Source organism: Nanorana parkeri, unplaced genomic scaffold, assembly GCF_000935625.1.
Source record: "Nanorana parkeri isolate BGI_ZX_2015 unplaced genomic scaffold, ASM93562v1 scaffold523, whole genome shotgun sequence".
NCBI lineage: Eukaryota > Metazoa > Chordata > Amphibia > Anura > Dicroglossidae > Nanorana > Nanorana parkeri.
This window is the reverse complement of record NW_017306791.1, coordinates 23,969-46,790: the sequence shown is the minus strand read 5'-3', so window position 1 is coordinate 46,790 and position 22,822 is coordinate 23,969. Positions and strand designations below refer to the sequence as shown.

The 22,822-nt window shown below is 40.1% G+C and overlaps 1 protein-coding gene across 3 annotated transcripts in view; it reads left to right on the top strand.

The window, feature by feature from the left end:
- CRMP1 (collapsin response mediator protein 1) overlaps window positions 1-22,822 on the top strand; it is a 64,832-nt gene that overhangs the window by 29,367 nt on the left and 12,643 nt on the right. For all 3 annotated transcript variants that reach the window (XM_018561427.1, XM_018561426.1, XM_018561428.1), the window contains 6 exons: window positions 3,208-3,269; window positions 6,881-6,961; window positions 9,732-9,800; window positions 12,856-12,976; window positions 14,498-14,654; window positions 22,388-22,529. In XM_018561427.1, coding sequence (XP_018416929.1) covers window positions 3,208-3,269; window positions 6,881-6,961; window positions 9,732-9,800; window positions 12,856-12,976; window positions 14,498-14,654; window positions 22,388-22,529 — 632 coding nt within the window. The remainder of the gene's footprint in view (window positions 1-3,207; window positions 3,270-6,880; window positions 6,962-9,731; window positions 9,801-12,855; window positions 12,977-14,497; window positions 14,655-22,387; window positions 22,530-22,822) is intronic.

The window sequence follows — 22,822 nt, the reverse complement described above, 5'->3', positions numbered from 1 at the left end:
ATATAATCCCTTTTTGTTTACTTTTCACAAAGCAATAATGTGAAATTAAGCATTAAGAGCTGACAGAAATAAGAGAAGTGGACGTGTCTGGTGCCTTCATTCATAAAATACTGTACAGAGAAAGACAAGCTAGCCATAGACAGCTTAGAGATAAATGGTTGGATTCAACAATTATCTATTCTCCATTTTCTATCCCCACCTTCCCTAGATATACGGCATTGGCTGAAATTATCACCCACCTGCCCACTCTCTGCCTCCATTGACCTAAACTTGTACAGTTGGTGAAATGTAGCATTTGTGCTTAGGAGAACTGCAGAAAGTTTACCCTGAAAGCAGTGTTATCAGGCCTACACATCTAGGGTCTTCCACTAAGGTCTGTGGCTAACCCTAGTTTGGTGAAAAAGTCATTACACATCATAATGTCGGAACGTGAAGCACGGAAAGTCTGGATACTTTAGGCTTGTGAGCTATGAGTAGAACTGAGTGGCCCATGGTGGTGCAGGGTCAGCAATATGTTTGAAGTGTATCTATGGTCAAAATGCCAAATCATATATTTATTTCCATGTTGAATTGTTATTAGTTCTAGTCTACTCCTATTAATCAGAATGATCTTAAAGTTTGTAAACTTACTTTTTGAGAAATCCCACAGGATTTACTTCCTTTAATGCAGTGAGTCACACATATTCACTACGCCCTGTGAATATGCATTGCTGTGTCACCTATTTCACAAATCCTGCTGTCAGAACTACAGAGAAGAGGAGTTTTAGGAGATACATTTAGTACAGAAAATGCCCCACATGTAAAGTCATCACTTCCTGCCGGCAGCAATATAATGTCTATGGCATATGTAGTTCTTAGAAATTGAATGTACACCACATGCTGGGAATCCAGGAAGTTGATAAAAAAGACATCTTGCAGATAGGCAGTGCTCACAACATGAAAGAGTTTTCAAGTAAGATCATAATGGATTGTCAAAAATGACTAACGTTTGAATTGCTATTACAATGCTGATGTTATGGAAGGAAAGTGTATGCGGTGACTTTCAATCTCCTTTAAAATAAGGGATTATAGGAAATAACACAGTTAATAGTTACCAGCTCACCCTAATTAGGCTTCTTCCGGGTCCCCAAATGTGGTGCACAATTCACACCCTCTCACCTGGTAAATAGACAAACATCCAATTGATCAGCACCTCCAATATGGAGCTAACATCCAAATGATATTTTTCAGGATAAACAAATTTAATTCCTTAAAGGAGAACTATGAGGTGAGTGATTTTCACTCATCCTCATAGTTCTAGTCGACGTGTGACAATGAGACTGTCACAGGTCGGCTCAGTAGATTGGGAAGTGAGCGAACACATACCGGCGCTTGCTCACTTCTCGATCCTGTCACTGCATAGAGCCGTGACAGGGGAGGGGCTGGATTCCCCCCTCCCCTGTCCGATCGTCCAGCGCTGACTGGTGGAACGGACGGGGGAGGGGGCGGGTACAGCTGGCTCTGCCTCTGGATAGGCAGAGCCAGCTGTCACCCACGCAGCTGGGTGGATCCAGACATAATTGTCTGGATCCGTTACAGCTGCGGCGTCTCAGTATATACAGCACTGCAAAGATAGCACATTTTGAACAGGAAGGTCTTTATGGATTTGATGAAGACCTGCCCAGTTGGTACGCATTACCTTTTGCTGTGGTGTGAATGTATATTAGCAAATGCATTGTGCTTAACCTGAAGATTAGAGTTTGGATTTTATCTTGATATTGGAGGTGCTGATTTGCTATGAGAAATAACATAGTAGTTACAGTCTTGACGGTTCCTATGCTTTAGCTTTATGCGTAATAGCATAATAGTTATATGGCTGTTTCCTCATCTGGAAAACTGGAGGGTAGTATATGAAATAATTGGTATATGCCAGAGACATATAGATGAAACAGCTATACAGTGGATGTGTATGAACTCTCGTCCTTCCCTCCTAGCTGTTTGCACCATATACACTTATAATGAGGGCTTAGCTGGAAGGAGATGGGTACATTCAGGTGGGATTTCATGTTCTTGCCAGTCTGTCTTCACTGAAGTACAAGATAAAATATCCTAAAGTGAACCTGCTCTCAATTTAAAAACTTTTAAAAGTAACAATTATACATAAGTGCCAACCCACCAGATTCCTGTTATTATCTTTGTTAGCCAGAAAGAGCTCAACCCTTCTCTGATTTACTTTTACATTCTATCTTCTATTTATATTGTAGTCAGTTGATTTTTCATAAAGTACCGTTCTGGACTTAATACTGGTGTGGCCCAATTACTCCTATCTATTGGACAATGGAATGCAACTAATGGAGATTTGCTATTAAAGCATGAAAAGTCAGGCCGAAATAACAAAGTGAACTTAAATCAGAGAGGGGCGCAGAAGAGAGGTTTTGGCAATAGCAGGCACCTTGTACTTTTAGGCAGAGCTTTTAAATGTGAAGCTTTAAAATGGAGTATAGGTTCACTTAAAGGCAGTCCTTGTGTTTGCCCCAACAGCATGGGTAGTTAAAGCAGAAATGTTTTTTTATGTGCTAATTTTTGTCTAGATGCTAAAAAAAGTTATACTCTCCTGATTCTCGGAGCCTGCTTGCTCTTAAACCTGTCCCTGTAGCCTCTCTCTTCCTCCGCTGCATCTGCCTAAGGATCCTTGATACAGTGTATAGGACGTCAGGACGCCAAGGGACATGCCATCGCTGCAGCAGAGGCTTCAGGGACCGGAGTAACAGCCAGCCGACTCCGCAGTTCAGCTGAGTATAACTTTTTTTCAGCCCCTAGACAAAAACGAGCACTTAGCCCTTGCACTGTAGGGTTAGCGCCACTGCAAGGGTCAAGAACACTTTTGCCTGGAGTTCTGCTTTCATACATGAGACTGAAGGAAGCCACTATAGAACTGTCTCAGCATGTGCACTGTTAAGCCATAAAGGAAACCTTTCATAATCTCTGGGCCGGCCTGATGTGCTGTGAAGTGGTCTGGTGGAAAATTGTCATCTGGCCCCCCTGCCACCCTTCTCCAACTACAGAAGGTGTAGTCCATCACATCATGGAGGCTTAGGGACTACTACTGTACAAATCCAGTCTGTGCGTGTGATTGGCAACGCTTCTTTCTATTGTCATAAATGTACTAAATTATATAACTGGGATTTGTGTTTATCTCAACAATATATTATTTTCTATTTGGAATAGGTGTGAACTCTTTCCAGGTGTACATGGCCTACAAAGATATATACCAAATGTCAGACAGCCAGGTATTTCATTCTACTTTTTTGTCTCTCTGTGAGATTTTATTCGATTACTGCAATATCTTCTGTACTGTATATAACCCATCAGTCAACACTGTTTCCTTCTATAATTATACTCTATAGTGGGCTTTATTCAGTGTAAGTCCTAAAAATAAGAACTGTCTGTGTTGCTAATATGACGTGCTACCTTTACTGAAGATAAATTTCACTGCAGGCAGAATTGCTGGAGGCAGGATTTTTCTTTAGAAAAAGTAACTCATTGTATTGGCATTTTTCAGAGGTTGCTGGGATAAGTTAATTGCATGACACCTACCAAAGTATATATTCTCCTTATATGCCTAATGAGAATCTACATTGCCTGGCCAAACAAAGGTCACCACCTGGATTTATCTAGGCAAATAGGTAAGAGTCTTCCATTGGATAATCACTACAGTGTTTGATTTGTTTCATCTGGGAACAAGTTAACAAAGCCTAACTGATGCATTCAGTAGCTTCTCATTTCTTAAACAACCATGTCAAAAGATATATGTATCGTGTGGTCGTGGAAAAGATGTAACTGTTTCAGAAGGGTCAAATTATCGGCCTATATCAAGCAAAGAAAACTACTAAGGAGATTGCTGAAACCACTAAAATTGGGTTAAGAACTGCCCAACGCATTATTAAAACCTGGAAAGATAGTAGTGAACCATCATCTTTGAGGAAGAAAATCTTGAATGATCGTGATTATTGGAGATCACTTAAATGTTTGGTGAAATCATATCGGAACAAACCAACATTAGAACTCACGAATAATGGAAATTAGAGAGCGCTAAAGGACCTCAACCTAAATAGTTAACACACCTAAATGTTTATAAAGTGCACAAATATGTGCAAAAAGCAAAACACTGGTAATAGTTGATAGGTCTCATACACATATTTATTATAAAATAATCACAGTGATAAGAAAAAAAGGGTCGAATTCCCCAATGTATATGTGACCAATGATAAATACGTGATCAATAATTCATAAGTGATGCACATATTTATGCACTTTATAAACATCTAGGTGTGTTAACTATTTAGGTTGCGGTCGTTTACCGCTCTCTAATTTCCATTATTCAGTGCTCAAACCTTTGGTTTGTATTGTTGGAGCGGCTTAGTGACCCCTAGTGACAATATCCAGTAGCGCAGAACATATATATATATTTATATTAGAACTCACGGCTTTATCTAATAGTCAAAGTAAAAGCATTTCCACGTGCACAATGTGAAAAGAACTCAAGGGATCGGAACCAAACAGCCGTGTAGGCTTAAAATAGAACTATGGGGTAAGTGGTTTTCTCCATAGTTCTCCTAATGGTCACAGGAGGACATATTCTAGCGTTTTCCCATAACCCAAAGCTCAGTATATAGCGGGCTACAGCTTGCGGTATACTGAGACCGCCGCAGCCGGGATGGATCCCGACAATTGTGCCGGGATCCGCCCAGCTGCGTGACTGACAGCTGGCTCTGCCTATCTAGAGGCAGAGCCAGCTGTACCCGCCCACTCCCCCGTCCGTTCCTCCAGTCAGCGCTGGAGGATCAGAGCGGGGAGGGGGGAGCGGTGACTGAGGGTCACGGCTCTCTGCAGAGAGATGATCGAGAAGTGAGCGAGCGACGGTATGTGTTCGCTCACTTCCCAATCTATTGAGCCGACGTGTGACAGTCTCATTGTCACACGTCGGCTCGAACTCTGAGGATGAGTGATTTTCACTCACCTCATAGTTCTCCTTTAAGAAACCCACTCATCAGTGAGGCTAATCGGGGGAAAAAAGCTTCAATTTGCTAGGGAGCATAAAGATTGGAATCTGGAGCAATGGAAAAAGGTTATGTGGTCGGATTAGTCCAGATTTACACTGTTCCAGAGTGATGGGCTCATCAGGGTAAGAAGAGAGGCAGATGAAGTGATGAACCCATCATGCCTATGATCTGGGGTTGCTTCAGTTGGTCAGGTCTAGCTTCAGCCACATTATGTCCCCAAAATGAGGTCAGCTGCCTTCCTGAATATACTGAATGACCAGGTTTATCCATCAATTGATTTTTTCTTCCCTGATGATATGTGCATATTCCAAGATGACAATGCCAGGATTCATGGGGCTCCAATTGTGAAAGAACAGTTCAGGGAGTTTGAGACATAATTTTCACACATGGATAGGACACCACAGAGTCCAGACATATTGAGAATCTTTGGGATATGTATGAGAAGACTTTATGCAATGGTTCCACTCTCATATTATCACTACAAATCCTTGTTGAAAAATAAATGCAACTCCAGACGGAAATAAATGTTGTGAAGCTAAAGGCAGTCTAATTAAATATTAGATGAGTGTGTGACTTTTTTTGGGCCAGGCAGTGTATAAAGAGGACAGCATCTCTCTCTCATTTTCAAATCTTATCTGCGCAAACTGAAGAGAGATGCTGATAGGTTGCTATGGGCAACTGCTGCACATTCTGTCTGCTCCAGTTTTGATAAATTTCCCCCATTACATTTTTGAAATTGTGTCACTGGTTGTTGTGGGTATTGGATTAAATATTTCCTATTTCAATGAAAGTAGTAAAAGGTTTAGTTCTATTCATTATTAATTAATGTCATTATTTTAAAGTAGTATCCTGTTTTTTAATCCATCAGGAGTTCTTCTTTATGTGCTGTACATGGACCCCCTAGAATGTCTACTAAATACATGGTTTTATTATTCTAGCTCTCTTATGTATGTTAGCAACACTTTGCAGTACCTGCACAAATCAGTCATTTCAAGTGATGAGGAAATATTAAATAATAGTGAGGTGGGCTAAAAGGAACCAAAAAACCCTCCTTTGAACCAGTGTGAAGCACAGTAGAGCATTCTTAAAACAGAAGGTATATATATGTCTCCCTTCTAATACAAATCTCATAATATGGGAGATCTCATAATAAGGGTTTTATTCCTTATTTTTATGATTGTGAATGGAGCCATTCAGAACTTTTTATGTCCCTGTGCCAGCCTAATAATATAGAACTATATATTTCAAGTAGCCGTTTCAGGCTTGTTGGCCATCATCAGTGCAGTGTATAAAAGTCATAGCTATATGTAGTAGAACTTGAGGAGCAATAATGAAGTATAACCAGAAGGGTGGGCTAAAGGGAACCAAAACCACTGAAGCAGTGTGAAGCACAGTAGACATACCTCCCAACCTTTTGAGATGAGAAAGAGGAACACCTTCCAATACAGTGTATTTAGGCAACCGCCAGTTATGCAGAACATTAAGAATTCATATGCCAAAAATGATTGGTTAAACTTAGAATTTTTTTTTCGCCATTACTTTTCCTTTATCCTGGCTTTTCGGACTAACAAAGAAAATAATTAAGGGAAGAGATGAAGGTTTTAGTGCAGAATAACACTTTTGGTAGTTAAATAGAAACTTTACATAGATATCTGTACATCAGACCAGAAGGAGGGACAACTGAGGAGGAATTGTTGGGACGTATGCAGTAGTAGAGCCTTCTTAAAGCAGAAGTGATGCAACAACTCTTAAAGTCTTCCTGAGTTAAAAGCAGGCCCAGTTTGAGTAACCTGTCTCTAAAATGTTTTATTTTCTTTGTTTTTTTTGTTTTTTATTAGCTATACGAAATCTTCACCTTTCTGAAGGAACATGGTGCTGTAGTCATGGTACATGCAGAAAACGGGGATTTAATAGCTCAGGTAAGAATGTGTGATGCAACGTGTGTAGTTTCTGTGACTATGGAACCATGGAATATTTGAGATTTTGACCAAAAAAAGTGTGGGAGGCCAATGACAGATGATTTATTTGATATTACTTTTGACTTTGTGAGCTGTGTAGTACATGTACATAAGAAAACATAGTCACTCGTATAGTCACTCGTAATCCTCAATGTAATGCCAGGGAGCAGAATGATCGATTGACAGCTTGGGTATTGTCATAGCATGGGTGTGTATATGATTATGCAGACAGCAGCTGTCAAATATTTTCTATTGCGTGCTCACTTTAACAGAGTGGTGGGATACATGTAAAAGTAAGCAGCATTTGCTAATAGATTATGCTATCAGCTCACTGATCTTACTGCTTTTTAGTATTATCCATGCAGGTTCTCTTTAAAGTGTTGCTAGTTGCCTGGCTATCAGTTTTAGTACTTTCAAGACCATGACCTAGAACAAGAATGCCACTCAGGAAAGTCTGAATTCCTAATCTGCATACTTCTTTTAAGAAAGATCAAAAGTACCGAAGCCACTGGTTGATAGCCAGGTAGCTACAATATTCAGAAGCAAGACAGCAATGCCAGCCTCCATACTTACTCAATAATGGCTTCCTTCAGGAAATGTGCTGACCCAACCATAGATAACAAGGCTGATTTTTATCAGAAGCCAGCTGGCTGTAGACATCATATTGGGCACATTTGTATCTGCCATTTGTATTCCCGGTATAACTTGCTTACTGGCAGCCAAAAGTATTTGTGATTACATCCTCCGCGAGCTCCACGGTTTTGATTTATTGGATGTCAGATAATCCCATTCCCTGCAGGTGAATCACATCTATGTCTACTAGTGTTTAACCTGAATCTAATGAATCTAATTCTCATTCCGCATCAGTCCTTCCTTTTACTTCTAACTGTTTTATGGTGTATTGATGATCAAGGTGGCAGCAAATGGATTTATAGTGTTTGAAGAACTTCACTATCAATAAATTATTGCTTGTTTTTCCAGCACAAAACTAGGAGTAGGTAGAACACTAGCAGGAGTACTTTCAATTAGGGATGCACCGATATATCGGCCGCTGAAACATATCGGCCGAAAATGGCACTTTTGGCATAATGCAGAAAGTGCCATTTTCCTGCCGATACATCGGCGCATCCCTGATTTATTTCCTCCCCGCTGGGCGCTGCTCTATGTCCCAGCGGGGAGAAGAGAAAGTGACAGCCGGCCGAGCACTGCGGTGGAGAGCGCTGTGAGCGGCCGGCGTCTCCTCCCACACCACTCTGCCGCCTATCACAGTCCGGCAGAGTGGTGTGGGGCGGAGACAGTGCTGTCACAGGAGACTGGGCTTTTCTCCCTACACCGCTTGATCAGCCTCCTGTGACAGCGTGTCCGAGAGAAGAGCAAGGTACACACACTCAGTGATCAGTGATCGCTGAGTGTTTGTACATAATTGAGAATATGGTATGTGTACTGTATCCTCAATTATGAATTAATGGGAGTGATCTACATCACCCCATTCATTCATAATTGTAGTTATAGTAAACAAACAATGTACTCATGTTATCAATGAACAGGAAGACTCATAGAGGATTCCTGTTCATTGATAACAGGGGACACAGAAAAAGAGATTGAGGACTTTGTGTTCTCAATCTCTTTTTCTATTTTAAAAGGGAAATATCAGGGGTCTGTTTAGCCCCCTTATATTTCCCAGAAGCCCCTAAAAGTAAAAGTAAACAATAAAAATATTTAATAAAAAATGAATTATTAAAAATAATATACAAAAATTAAACAGTTTATAAAAAATAAATTAAAATAAAATATAAAAGAAATTGAAAAAATAAAAAACATTTTCAGTATCGGTTTCGGCCTGACATTTTTTAAAATTTCGGTTTCGTTTCGTTTTTAAAATTTCCATTTCGGTGCACCTCTACTTTCAATAATATTCAAAATCTTACGATAGCAGTTTGGGACTCTGATTCAGACTACACCCAGTCAGTCAACGTCTTTTGAACGTTTCATACTGTGAGTGCTACCTACCCTGAGTTGTGCAGGAAACTAGAGATCCCACAGCAAATCCATATCATTCATTAGTTACATAGTTATTTTGTGAACAGGTATGGAGGTAGTTCTGGCACTGATCAAGGTTGTCATTAGACATGTGAGGCCTGTATGATTTCACAGGCTATTGGGTCTTAAAACCAGCTGATGGCATCCTTTCCAATACACCCTTAACCATAGGTCATAATTACAGGCATAGCAGTCCAAGCAGCTCCTATTGGGCCTTGAGAGTGAGTGTGGGGGTGGGGGGAGTGGGGGTCCCTGGTCCATGTATGAAAAGAGACTGTAAAAAAAATATTGCTTATTGACTATAATCACTATCCTCCACTCCGTGATTGCAAGGCTGAATGCTGGCTTAAGTGCAGGCTACTTTTCTGAGCAGTGGTCAAACGTTGTTCCGCCCACCCAAACCAACCTATTACCAGCCTACAGCTAGCCATACACCAGTAAAATTTTGTTTGACATTTTTCATTTTTGGAATGTTTTTCGGTTCTCTAATAGTTATTGGGGTCTAATCAATGTTAATTTTCATGTAACAATTCAGCAGGGACCAAGACAGAGTTTGATGGTGTGGTAACACCATCATGGATGTTCCCTTGGTACTGGTGTTGCTTTCTAATTTTTTTTTTTGCATGTTGTCACAGTAATTTTATATGCATTTTCCCCATAAAAAAATAACATTACAATTTCTAATGACCAGGAACAAAAGCGGATCCTGGAAATGGGCATCACTGGACCCGAAGGACACGCACTGAGCCGGCCGGAAGAGGTACATTAGTTATGCTGCAAGGGCTTTAATTGCCTTCTTACAGGCATCATTTTTTACCCAGAACCTGTTGCCAGACTATGGATATGTTTTTACCAAGCAGTAACTGAGCTTTAAGATTAAGACAAGCTCTCACTAATTTCTGAAGCTGTAGGCACTGTGGAGAAATCTATCCTCAAAGTTCACAGCAGAAGCACTGAAGTCATTCAAGTCTTTATGTCAGCAGCTCAGCTTCCCCCTGATACTAATGGCTGTAATATGTAAAGTAGACATGACCCTTTTTGTTAATGCAGAGCGGGTGCTTTGCCTGCTAATGCATTAGTGCATTATGATGGCAATTAAAATAGATGGCGCCACCATGTACTAGAGTATTGCTGTGCATTGTGGTAGTGCATAGATCTGAACAGGGCCTGTTACAGTACTCCTTTGAAATTGCTTTGTACTGAGGCAGAGCCAGCTGTACCCGCCCCCTTCCCCGTCCGCTCCGCCAGTCAGCGCTGGCGGATCGTATCGGGGGGGAATACAGCCCCCCTCCCCTGATCGAGAGGTGAGCGAACGCCGGTATGTGTTCGCTCACCTCCCGATCTACTGAGCCGACCTGTGACAGTCTCATTGTCACAGGTCGGCTAGAACTATGAGGTGAGTGAAAAGCACTCACCTCATAGTTCTCCTTTAAAGTGACACTAAACTCAGGAGTTAAATCCTAAAAATAATTTCAAGTACCATAATTATTAACATTAATGTACCTTATTTGTGTATCACTCAGCTGTAGATCCTCAAATCATCTCTGAATTGGTGCTGACACTGTCCTTCCTTCTGGAGAGTGGCTACTTTTGTTTCCCATGGTCCCTGTGTGTGTTGTAAAGTAGTCACTGCTCCAAGCTCACTACCGTGATGGACCTTTAGTTTACAAATTTGTGTTGAAATTATAGTCCATCACGGGAGCGAGCTTGGAGCGGTGGCTGCTTTACAACACACACTGGGACCTCCAGAAGGAAGGACAGTGTCAGCATGAATTCAGAGATGATTTGAGGATCTACAGCCGAGTGATACACTAATAAGATACATCTTTGTTAATAGTTGAGGTACTTGAATGTATTTTTAAGATTTAATTCCTGAGTTTAGTGTCACTTTAAGCTTTAGCAGTACCTGTATAAAACATGCAGCCTTTTCCCAACAGTTGTTTAGTCCCAAAGATAAAGGAAATTTGGTGTCAATTAAGTCTTTTACATTTGTAAGGTAAGTAAACATTACTTTTTGCCAAATAGAACAACGAAAAAAAAACAAAAACTATTGAAAGTGTATTTACTGTTTTGCATGGAACTGACTTTGAAGAATTAATATTATAAAAATATTTTTTTGGATTGCCATTATTAAGAGTAAGTGATGCAGTGTTGGGTTTTATGGATTGGGTTTTATGAATGTGAAAATGCTATTATCCACATAATAATTTAACCATGCCGCAAAGATGATAACATTTCCATAGGAGCAGAAATGCTACTTTCGGATCTCCTTGGTGGTTATTTTTTTTTTCATCCGTTGATACTTGTTTTTCACCGCACAGGAAATTATTCAGAGTGCTGAGAGACTATTTTGTAAAAGAAAATATGAATTTGAAGAAAAATAATAGCATCATACTGTATACATGGCAATTATAGTAACGGGGTTAAAGGCGGATATGCAGACGGCAGCTGGATCATCTCAGATAATGAATAGATTTGAGATTTTGATTGACTCAGGGCAGCCTTGTTATGTAGCGGGTAGCAGCACCATGCAAAGAGGAAAGATTTTTGCCTTATGTATTAATGTATTCACCAAAGTTGGCCATACAAGTGGCAATTTTCAGTCTATTTAAACCGTCCACTGGTAATTGCGAATAGAACCCCAAGTAATTGCCAGAAACTAAGAAATATGCCACCCAGGAGTTAGATCGACCACTGGAACTCAGTCATTTGTGAAGCCAAAACTGGGCCATAAATTGACAACTTGAAAATGTATTAGAAGATCCAAATAAAATGGGATCAAAGAGGGAAAATTTAGACCAAGTTAGTTGGATTTTTTCCCCATGTTTGATCGGGGCAATTTCAATTCTATCACTTTGTGGTCGATTGAAAATACCATTTTTTTAAAAACTGAAGTCTTCTTCAGAAACTGACCCTTCCGGGAGTGTCCCTCTGGTCCTCCACTACTCACAGTGTTTTTCCCACTGACACCCCCTCCCCCAGTACACAATAGATCCTGTTTTGGTTTGGAAGGAAATATTGCTGCAACAGCTCACTTAGCAGAATTTAAGTGTTGCCTGAGATTTTGCAACCAATTTGCAGTGAAACAATTTTTACCAAAAGTTCTAAATAAGGCCTGGGCTGTATTTACAATAATGGCTGTCGTGGGCCAGTGCTGAGGGCTGCAAGGTTAGAGGGGCAGCTTCAAGCCTCTGAATGAATCATTTTTGATAACATTTTCCTATTTTGTTTCTCTATTCTGGTCACCTTTGTGGCTAAATTCAGCAAGAAACCTGAAGTGGGATAGAGGTGCAGGGGATATTAAGAAGAGTCAGAAGACTCAATACAGTTTACGAAACCCAAAACCATCTCTTCTTTCTCTTGGTTGATGATCTATATGGATAAAAGATAGTTCTGCATATTAACCAGACCCCATGCTGCCCCCAAGAGCTCATTCTAGTGGACCTTTTTGCCAAAATAATCACGACACAAAGAGGCAGATCTTGTAAAAATTGGTTTTATCATTTAGGTGTGTCTTGAGAACCTCTGTGGACCTTGAAGCAACCTATGCACTCAATCATCCTTCCCTGATCTGATTTTAGTAACATGAAATCTAGCTGGCTCTGATGGCCTTTTATTTTTTAAACACTATTATTGTTTGACTGCTTTACTCAGTGCTGAAGTCCATCCCTATGGTGTGCTGCATTTAGCGAAACACTCAACTTTCCACATGGAGATGGCATTTCTGCATATTTAGCTGTATGTATAAAAAAAGTTGCTTGCTTAAAAGTTGCTTGCTTTGTAATGACAAATGCCTTTGTGCTCTTCTCTGACAGCTGGAGGCGGAGGCAGTGTTCCGGGCCATAGCTATAGCAAGTCAAATCAACTGTCCAGTGTACATTACCAAAGTGATGAGCAAGAGCGCCTCTGATGTTATTGCACAAGCCAGGAAGAAAGGTACGATGTTCGCTCACTTTGAGGTATTGCTCAGGTAAATAAGAACTCTGCTTAACACCATTTACATCTCAACTGGTCATTCAGCACAGCCCTGGTATGATCTAAGAATGACTACATCTTTCACTGCACACAAATGTGCTTAGGAATAAAAAGTGTTATAATGAGGATTTTTTTTTCTTTGCCCAATTCAATCAATCAGCGCCCTCAATAGACAGAAATGGAGCGGCTCACACATCCATTCCCACTAATGGAACCTCTGTACCAGATGAGGCTTCTGCCCAAGCCTTGAACCCAAGAGTCCATAGATAACCGGCACTTAAAAAAGGATCAGTCCAGTAATATAAATTTATTCCCAAAAAGGCATAAAAACAGTTAATAACAAACTCAAAGGCTTGTTATTTATGCCTTTTAGAGGATAAATTGATATTATGGGACTTATCCCAATTAAAGTGCTGGTTTTCTATGAACAATCAGCACCCTTTTTTTATTTCTAAACCATGGAGGGCACAAAAGACATTGGCATGCATGTGAGGCTGGCCATACACTGTTAGAATTTCATTCACAGGAACCAGCATACACATCTCCCCGCCCTGGTTGCCAGAAGATGGGTGGAATGCCATCCAGTGCGTCCCCTGTCACTCACCACTATTCCCAATATTTAAAATTGCTAATTTCTGTAGGCGCCTATAGATGGTGCAGCCAGAGACAGTTTTTCCCTCCTTTAAGCTAAGTCACATTAGTAGAAATAGTTATATCATGGAAGGTTATTTAAATATTGTCACAAAATATTAAACCAGGTTAGGACCAGTTAAATAAGGAAATGTCCAATTTCAAAGAACAGAGTGCTAATTAGAGTGCTAAATGTTGTGTGCCTGCAAGCTCCAATGGTGAAATCTGGTCCTGCTAAATGCACAAGCCCTTATCTAGATTTTTGTGAGCTGAGCCTTATAAACATCAAAGGCTGTCAGCTGAATTGGAAGATGGCGCAAGGGTTGTTCTTGCCTCCTCTGTCTGGCTTCTGCTGCCTCTTTCAGGATGACCCCTGATGCCGCTACACACAGAAACATTATATAGGGGAAGGAAGCTTGTATACTGTATTTATGCTAGAAGCTGCACAGAATGGTTGGAGCTGGTCCGGGAGCTGCTGACTTGTTCCTTTTGAAGTATTTAAACTGTTTAGTGTATGGTAAGATTCTCACAGGAGCACAGTGTCCCTTGTGATTGGGAGGTTGGAGTTTAGTGTTTTACATTCTAGTCTGCTGAATTAGGGCAGAACACACAATAAATAAGGGACGGAGGATACTTTTGAGATCTATCCTCTCAGTTTAATACTCCACTAGTGAGAGACACTTTCCCTCCACCCATGGATGCATCCTGTTAAAGTATGCTTTTCCTAATGGGATAATATACATACTAATCTAAAGCGTAGATGTTTTTATTCTAATATACTGTTTTACAAACCATATATGTCATGAGTACATATTTTATATGATTATAAACTATTGGTTCTCTTGGTTTCAGGAGCGATCGTGTTTGGAGAGCCGATTACTGCCAGTATAGGGACAGACGGGACCCATTACTGGAGCAAAAACTGGGCAAAGGCTGCTGCATTCATCACTTCGCCTCCTCTCAGTCCAGACCCAACCACGCCTGATTATTTGACCACCATGTTGGCATGGTAAGTCCTACACAAGTGAAACTCCTCACCTGCAGTTGATTTTTTTTTTCACCATTTACTATATACTCTATTTAGGAAAACATATGGCCACCTTGTCAACTAGAAAGAAAGCTTTTACTCCCCGGTACTCCGAGGAGTCAGTCTCACTTGGGCTGACATCCACCACACTGAGCTGTACAGCAGAGAGGCCGCCCAGGAAGATGCCACAATATCCTTGGATTCAAAAAACTCCCAATATATAATAATAATAATGTTGTCAGAATGTTTACTCTGATAAAATAAACAGTTTGTTAATTTATGAAAACAGGCCGGGATCTGTAATTAAAGAGATTCCCAACTTATTTTCACAAATCAACTAATAACTCGAGTTCTTTATTTGCGCTAACTTGAAGACAAAATAAGAACAATAATGTGCAAAAATATATATATTTATTAACTAAAATCAGTGCAAAATAATAATCAAAATATAACTGGTGACAATAAGGAATGTGGGTCAAAAATTACAATAATTTTGATCAAGATAATAATAAAATAAAACCACACAATATAATTCAAATCTTTCAGAAACAAAACTAAGTAACTCTTGGAATGCAATTAGTAACTTCTCAGTAGCTAAATAAAATGCCACAAAATAATGTGCAGATTCAACTTGTGACCTCTCCCAGCCAAACAGATATTCAAAAGCTCACATTTCTACTGCGCATGAACTAACTCATAATACTGTGCACATGACTGGCTAATCAGCCAAGAATATATTTGAGGTAAAGACAAACTTCCACTAAGTTATTTTAGTTTTATGTATAGACTATTGACTAGAAACTGAAATCAGCTTTGAGGATTGATTGAAAGGAATATAATTTTTACTGCAGATAAAATGATTTCAATTCAATCCTGATGCTAACAATGACCAAATGGTTTAGTTAGATATATATGGCTAGTCAATTGCTTACAGATAAATAGAATTGTATACTTTACCAAAAATTGAAAATTCTTTTATCTTAGAGATGTCAGTTTTGTGTCAGTGTAGGGACCAGAGATGTTGTAATGCCTCGCTACTACTGGATATGTCTTATGGATCGCAACTGCGGAGGTTCCCTTCCAGCTGGAAGGATGTGGATCAGTTTATGCAGCTGACCTCTGTTGCCCTGTATTTGGATAGGCGGAGAGGGAGCTGCTTCACATCATACCCCAGGGGTGAAGCGGTAGTGGGTACACAAGTAAGGCCAATACTGCTCAACAGCTATATCAAGCAGAGCTAATGGTATTCAGCACTTGTGGTGATATATATGCAGAGTCAATGGAGTACAGCACAACAGCTATATCAGCAGAGCTTATGGTATTCAGCAATTGTGGTGATATATATGCAGAGTCAATGGAGTACAGCACAACAGCTATATCAAGCAGAGCTTATGGTATTCAGCAGTAGTGATGATAAGCAAGTAATAGTCAACATGCTGGTATAATCTTCCAGTGAACAGATGGGCATAAGCCCCAGTACTTGCGGTTTTGGGAGGCTCTGTCTCAGCAGGGAGACTCCCAAGGCAGACTGATCAGCTCTCTGAGGAAGGATCCAAGTGATAGGCGATGTGGACAGTGAATGATCAGCGTCATGCTACAACCGATAGTAGGACGCCGAACAATCAGTGAGCAGTGGCTTTAAGCCGACTGCTCGACCTGGATGGGGCGGAGCCCCGCGGTGCGACTGCGCAGTCCGGAGCTCCGGCTCGGTGATGAGGGGGCGGAGTCCTGCGGCACGCCGGATGATGACCACTCTTGGCCCCGAGCAGAGGCGCAGGCCAGCGTCGGAGTCCCCTTGCGGACCGCAAGCCGGTACGTTTCTTACAGATGTTCAAGTCCTCTTTGGTTCAGTTCCCCTGGTCAGCCCGTCAATCAGCTTCACATCTCTCCTTTCTGTGTCTGTGTAAGTCCTCCTGTATATGCTTTCCTTTTTTTTTTTTCAGTCTTTCCATTTTTTTCAGTCCCCCTGACCTACGGTAACTTTCTCCTAACTTTTATCACCCAAAAATGTGGGAGGAGAAAGCTTATCTTAACCTAATTATAGTATTAGGAACTAGATCACCATACTCCAATTTACTCCAAATTACCTGAAGAGGGCAATGTTGGACTAGGTATAATTTGGGATTTTTCCTTAAAATTCCAATATTATTCCATGAGATGACCTCTGACCTAAGTCTATAAAATTAACCACTTGCTGACCAGGTGTTTAGACCCCCTTCCTGTCCAGGCCATTTTTCAGCATTCAGCGCTGCAGTACTTTGACTGACATTTATTCCGTCATGCAACGCTGCACTGAAATGAATTTTATACCATTTTTTGGGGACAGATAGAGCTTTCTTTTGGTGGTATTTAATAACCACTACGTTTTTTTTTTACTATATAATGAAAAAAGTACTGAAATTTTTGAACAAAAACCTGTTCTCATTTATTATTACCCAATTTTTTGGTAAAATATAAAAGACGGGGTCACTTCGGATAAATAGACACCAAACATGCTAAATCGCAAAAAACTACCATTTCCAAAATTGACAATAGCCGACGCTTTAAAAGCTTTTACCGCTCAGCAGGTTAGTGTTATCAGTGATTAATGGCCCTAGAATGATTGCTCTCGCTCCGACGTTCGCGGCGATATGTAACATGTGCTGCACAATGGATGTAATAGTTGTTTTCGCACGTAGGCGGACACGACGCATGTTTGCGTGTGCATGTGGGGGCGGGGCACTTTAATTTTTTAAACATTTTTTTATTGCTTTGATATGTGACTTTTAATTTTTACATTTTTTTTGTAACTTTAATTTTTTTAAACCTTTTTTTTTTCACTAAACTTTATTGCTATCACATAGGGAGCAAACAAACTCCCTATGTGATAGCCAATTTGCAGTGACAGGTTCTCTTTATGGAGACATCAGGGATTTTTAAGACCTCTAATGTCACCTAGGAACCCCCAGAGAAGCTGATGAAGCAGAGAACTGCTTCACCAGCTTCTCTCCGGTTTCTGTAACGGAGAGTGACAGAGGAATGCGGAAGTGATGTAATACACATCACTTCCTGCATTCCGAGGAGGAGCAGGAGATCAAACGGAGATCGTGTATTGATCTCTGTTTGATCTCTGGTCACAGAGCTGCTGTGCTGGTCCCGGGCTCACACCGGGAACAGCGGAGCTCGGGATCGCTAGCAGCGGCTACAACGGAGGGGGCGCACACCCGCATGCATATGACAAGCGATCGGGCGTCTCTACAGACGCCCGAACGATTGTACATAAACAGCCATCGCTGGCTGTTTACATTCAAAGATGATTTCCCATTCATGCACGCCGCCTAGCGGCGGGCACGAGCGGGGCGGGATGGGTAGTTTAAAAACGCCCACCCACATTCAAGAAGCCGCTGTCCGGCCGTTTAATTACAACAGCCGGACAGCAGGTGGTTAAGAATTAATCATATCTTAACAGAACATGTCAAACTTACTGTGTCTTTAAGAGATGTATAGCTTGAGAAAGTCTGAACAAGAAAAACAATACAATTTTCTTCCACATACATTGAGAATGAATTCATCTACTAAGACAGTGGTTAACTTAAATTATTTCCCTGATTACAACAATAACAATATACCTAAATTATTTGTACTTTTAAAAAACACCATATTAAAAATATATACAAATATGTGTCAATAAGTACAACCAAATGATTTATATGGTATATAGGTTGAATATTGTATATAAAAAAAAATGACTCTATTAAGTAAATATTTAGATGTTTCATGCAATACGAATTATTCAATTGAAGATATTAGTAATGACATTCCTATCCAATAATAATAATGTATACAAGGTCATTTGTATGATGAGCTCTTTTTCCTATGTGGTGAGAAAAGAAAAACAAAATACCATTATTCTTAAGTTTGAGAAATGTCAATTCCATCAATCTCATACTAACACAGTCTGGTACCATGGTCAGTCCTTATCTCGTTGTTGTTGTTGTCTGGTACCCCCATAATTTACAACCTGGGAATGTGTGTGGTAGGTCTCTGAGAATGGCTGATGTTAGAGTCTTTGTCCAGATACCATGAATTCAAATTCACCATATATACTGATAGAATAGAGAGAACAAAGATGGATTCCAGGATGCCCATATTACAATATGTAGAACAATATGTATAGGCCTTATAGTTTAATTCCTTTTAGCCCCAAATAGTTCCGACCAATGTAAAAAATAAAAAAAACAAATAGGGATTACACGGGCTACAGATAATAGAAACAAAGTGCAGAATGTTTTTGTTCAGAGTCTATTATGATTAGATAATGTCTTTAGAACTCCAACCAGAACATTTCTTTTTTACTTTTGGAACAGAACCCCTGTTAGGTTTTTATTGCTGTCTTTATCTCCATTGAGATGATTGTCCCTCACGTCCTGTGTGATCACTGGAACAGAAAGTTAGCTGAGAACTCGCCAATGGAGACAGAGCAGTGAAAGTCCATATAAGCCTTGCAAAATTTTAGGACACAATAAGGACATAATGGGGGGAATTTATCAAAGCGATTGTGACAGTTTTAGCTTCTTAGATCATTATTTTGTATGTGCAGATCCGTTTAGGTGCTCCTTTTAACATGAGCTTGCATCCTTTTGACCAGAACTTGCACTATTTTTCCGATTGCGCGTGTTTTGCTCCTGTTTTGCATGTGTTTTGCGAAAGTTCGCAACTGTTTACATCTGCGGCTGTCTGAAACTGAAGCATCACCTAACAAAAAAATTGCAACTTAAGAAGTCCACATGACCACTTCTTCAAGACGCGACAGTTAAGCTTTTTGACTGGAGTAATGAGTCTTCTTTCCTGGAGTCTATTTAATATCATTTATGAACAACATTACACTAGCAACCAAAATATGGCGCAAATATTTCCCACGCGACCATATGCGAGTTCAAACACTCACAATTGCTATGATAAATTCCATTATCTGCATTAAATTCAACAATGATTCCAAGGCAAATTTTGCTGTAGAATCCCCTTTTTATCGGTATCTATAAGTACATGCAGTATAGCGTCCCCGTTTATTCATGAATATAGCCCTATAAGCTCAAAATGTATTTCCAAGTGCTCAGTTTGCAATCGTATTAATTTATCTAATATCTCACTTACAGTTTGCAAGTTCCCTTAAAATGTACCATTGTCTATCAATAAAGGCAGTTTTCCTGCTTCCTACCCGCTCCTTGCCATCACTCCAGGATGCTGTTTCAGGCTAATAACTAGATATGGAGAAAATTGACCCTGTTTGATATTAATGTTTTTAGCAAATGTATGTCTGGATTTAACTAATGCTTATAATCATTGTGTGTGTGTCTAGGGATATTGCCAGCTTTGCTTTAGTCCCTAGTTTTGAATTGAATTGAAAATTTATCAAAATCATAACATTTCTGACAACTGTATTTATTTATTTTTTGAAAAGTGACAGCTCACAAGGTAAAAGTGCATTCAGATTCAGTTTAACATTAGAGTTCAGTTTACTTGTTTCACTTTGTTGGGATTTTTTTTAAAGATTTAATGTTCAAGTTCTCCTTTTTCAAAAAATTGCCCTAGCTCTCCTCCCTAGCCCTCTCAATACTCACAGCTGTGATGCCGCCTACCCCTCCACCTCCCTCTGCAGGTCCTTACTTACCTTCTCTAATGCCTGCAGCTTCCTACACTGCCCAGCCAATAAAAACTCAGGCTCCATTCACATATAGCGTGTCCGTGCGTGACAATGCAAACGGTAAAATCTTTCATCCGCACGGATTCTGCTTGTTTGCGGCTATTATATAGCCGTGAATGTGCGGAATCCGTCAAAAAAATTGCGATTGAACTATTTTGCGGGCCACGCGGTTTCCTATCGGGCAAGCCATAAAAGTCTGAACAATGCACATTAAAGTGCATTGTTTTTCCTGTTTTTGAGCCGCATCTGTGTGAATGAAGCCTTAGTGTCAGGCTGCGTGCTAATGTCCCCTAGACTTGAATGGGCCATACCCGTATAGCAGGACCAACATTCAAGTCTAGGGGACATTTGTGTACAGGTGTAAGTAGCCCAATACTAGACTTTTACAAGCCATGACAGTGTGGGTGGCTGCAGCCATCGGAAGAAAACATCAACACGGTTTCTCATTATACATTTTAATTTTATACAGTATGTATGAAATGGATCAGAACCACAACTGGGTTCACACAAGATATCTGCTGCTGTTCCTAATTATGTCGTGTTCGGTGCACCGGGAAAAATCACAAACTCAGGGTTAAGGTTTATGAAGATTCTTATTTATTCAGGGCGGTCTCTCTCTTTTTTATACACACATAACAGATGAGTGTTTGTCACACATATGCCCACCTCTGTTATCTCTAAGTGTCTTGTACTATTGGGCAAACTAGAGGAGCTGTTAGTTAAAGTCTTGTGTCTCTCGCTAATTGGTTAGTAAAAGATATCTTCTGCCTGTAGCATCCTCCCTCTCCATTCCTTTCATGTATCATCGGCGCGTTCCCGAATACAGGATATATCTTGGTTACGCATAGCAACGCTAAAGCTGAGTAAGGAAAGTTACAAAGCTAGGAAGCAAATGAAACAAATTCAAACATAGGAAAAGACATTTTCTTGATATGATCCATATTCCTTCACTTGTACATGGGGGGAGCCACATTTCCATTGCTACACAGTGGTTGAACTTTACTGCTGTTTCTTACTACACAAGACTATGAGTTGGCCAACTCAGTAAAAACAATGCATTCAATGTGTAGCTGATTTATTATGTCAGCAGTTGTTAAAGATACACTTAGGGAAACGTGGCAGTGTTTGTGAAACCTCTCTACTCACCTCTCCAGCTCTCCCCTACCACTGCTTCCTCTGTTGCAGTGACAGGTTCTCTTCATGGAGACATCAGGGATCTTTAAGACCTCTAATGTCACCTAGGGACCCCCTGTGGTGGCTGGTGTCAGAGCCTAAAGTCTGGAGTTCAGCTTTAAGTTAAAGGGTATCTATGGTCAAAAACTAAAAATAACTATGTATTATTGAATTTCCATAAGTTCTATCCCACACCTAATAACCATATCCATCTAGAAATTTGTAAACCTACTTATTGAAGATGCCCACAGAGTGTACTTCCTCAATGCACTGACACCATTTCACCCAGCCCTGTGAATATGAACTTCCTTGTGTCACCACTCTCGCAGAGCCTGCCTTCTGAACTACAACTCAACGTCTGAACAGTGTAACATTATGATTGCTTGCTGAATGCAATGCATGATGGGATATGTGGTCTTGAGAAATCAAGATTGCATCACATCAAGCAGCAGGGAAAGAGATGTAAAGCACACTGGGGATCCAGGAAGTTGATGAAAGTGATGGGCAGATGGAAGGCAGCACTCACTACATAAAAGGGATTTCTTCAAGTAAGCCTTGATTACATTATCAAAAACAACTCTAGTATGTATTCCTATTACAATGCTGATGTTATAACAGGAGAGTATATGCTGGGACTTTAGAACTCTTTTAAGCACTGCAATAATAAATCACGATATGGGTCCACTGAATATAAAATATACAATATACTTTCCCATTGAGTATTTCATTCACAGTGCTCTCTCTTACATATTTAAGGTACTAGAATGTAATTTGGGCATGTATGTGATCCTGTAATTGTCCCTTATATGCACCAAATGCCTCCACCGTAGACTAAAACAGTGTGTGACATTTCTTGCAGTGGTGATCTCCAGGTGACAGGAAGTGGACACTGTTCCTACAGCACGGCACAAAAAGCAATAGGAAAAGATAACTTTACTTTAATTCCAGAAGGAGTGAATGGTATAGAAGAGAGAATGACCATCGTGTGGGATAAAGCTGTGGTAAGTAAGAGTTTAGCCTTATATTAGCTATTACAAGTAGCTACAGTCTCCCAACATAGAGAACAAACAGTTTTGAATAGTTACAGATTTTACAATTCGGAAGAAACTTTAAGGGCAATTTCACTTTGAAAAAAAAACGTAAAAAATCTTTAAAAAAATGAATATAGCATATACAGTATAATTGCTGCATCAGCCATTTGGTAATTTAGTGTTATTAAAAATTACATTTCTATTTAAAACTGTAGCCACTGTAATGTTCTAAAGCTATTCAATGCAATATTTTGAGCAGGAGG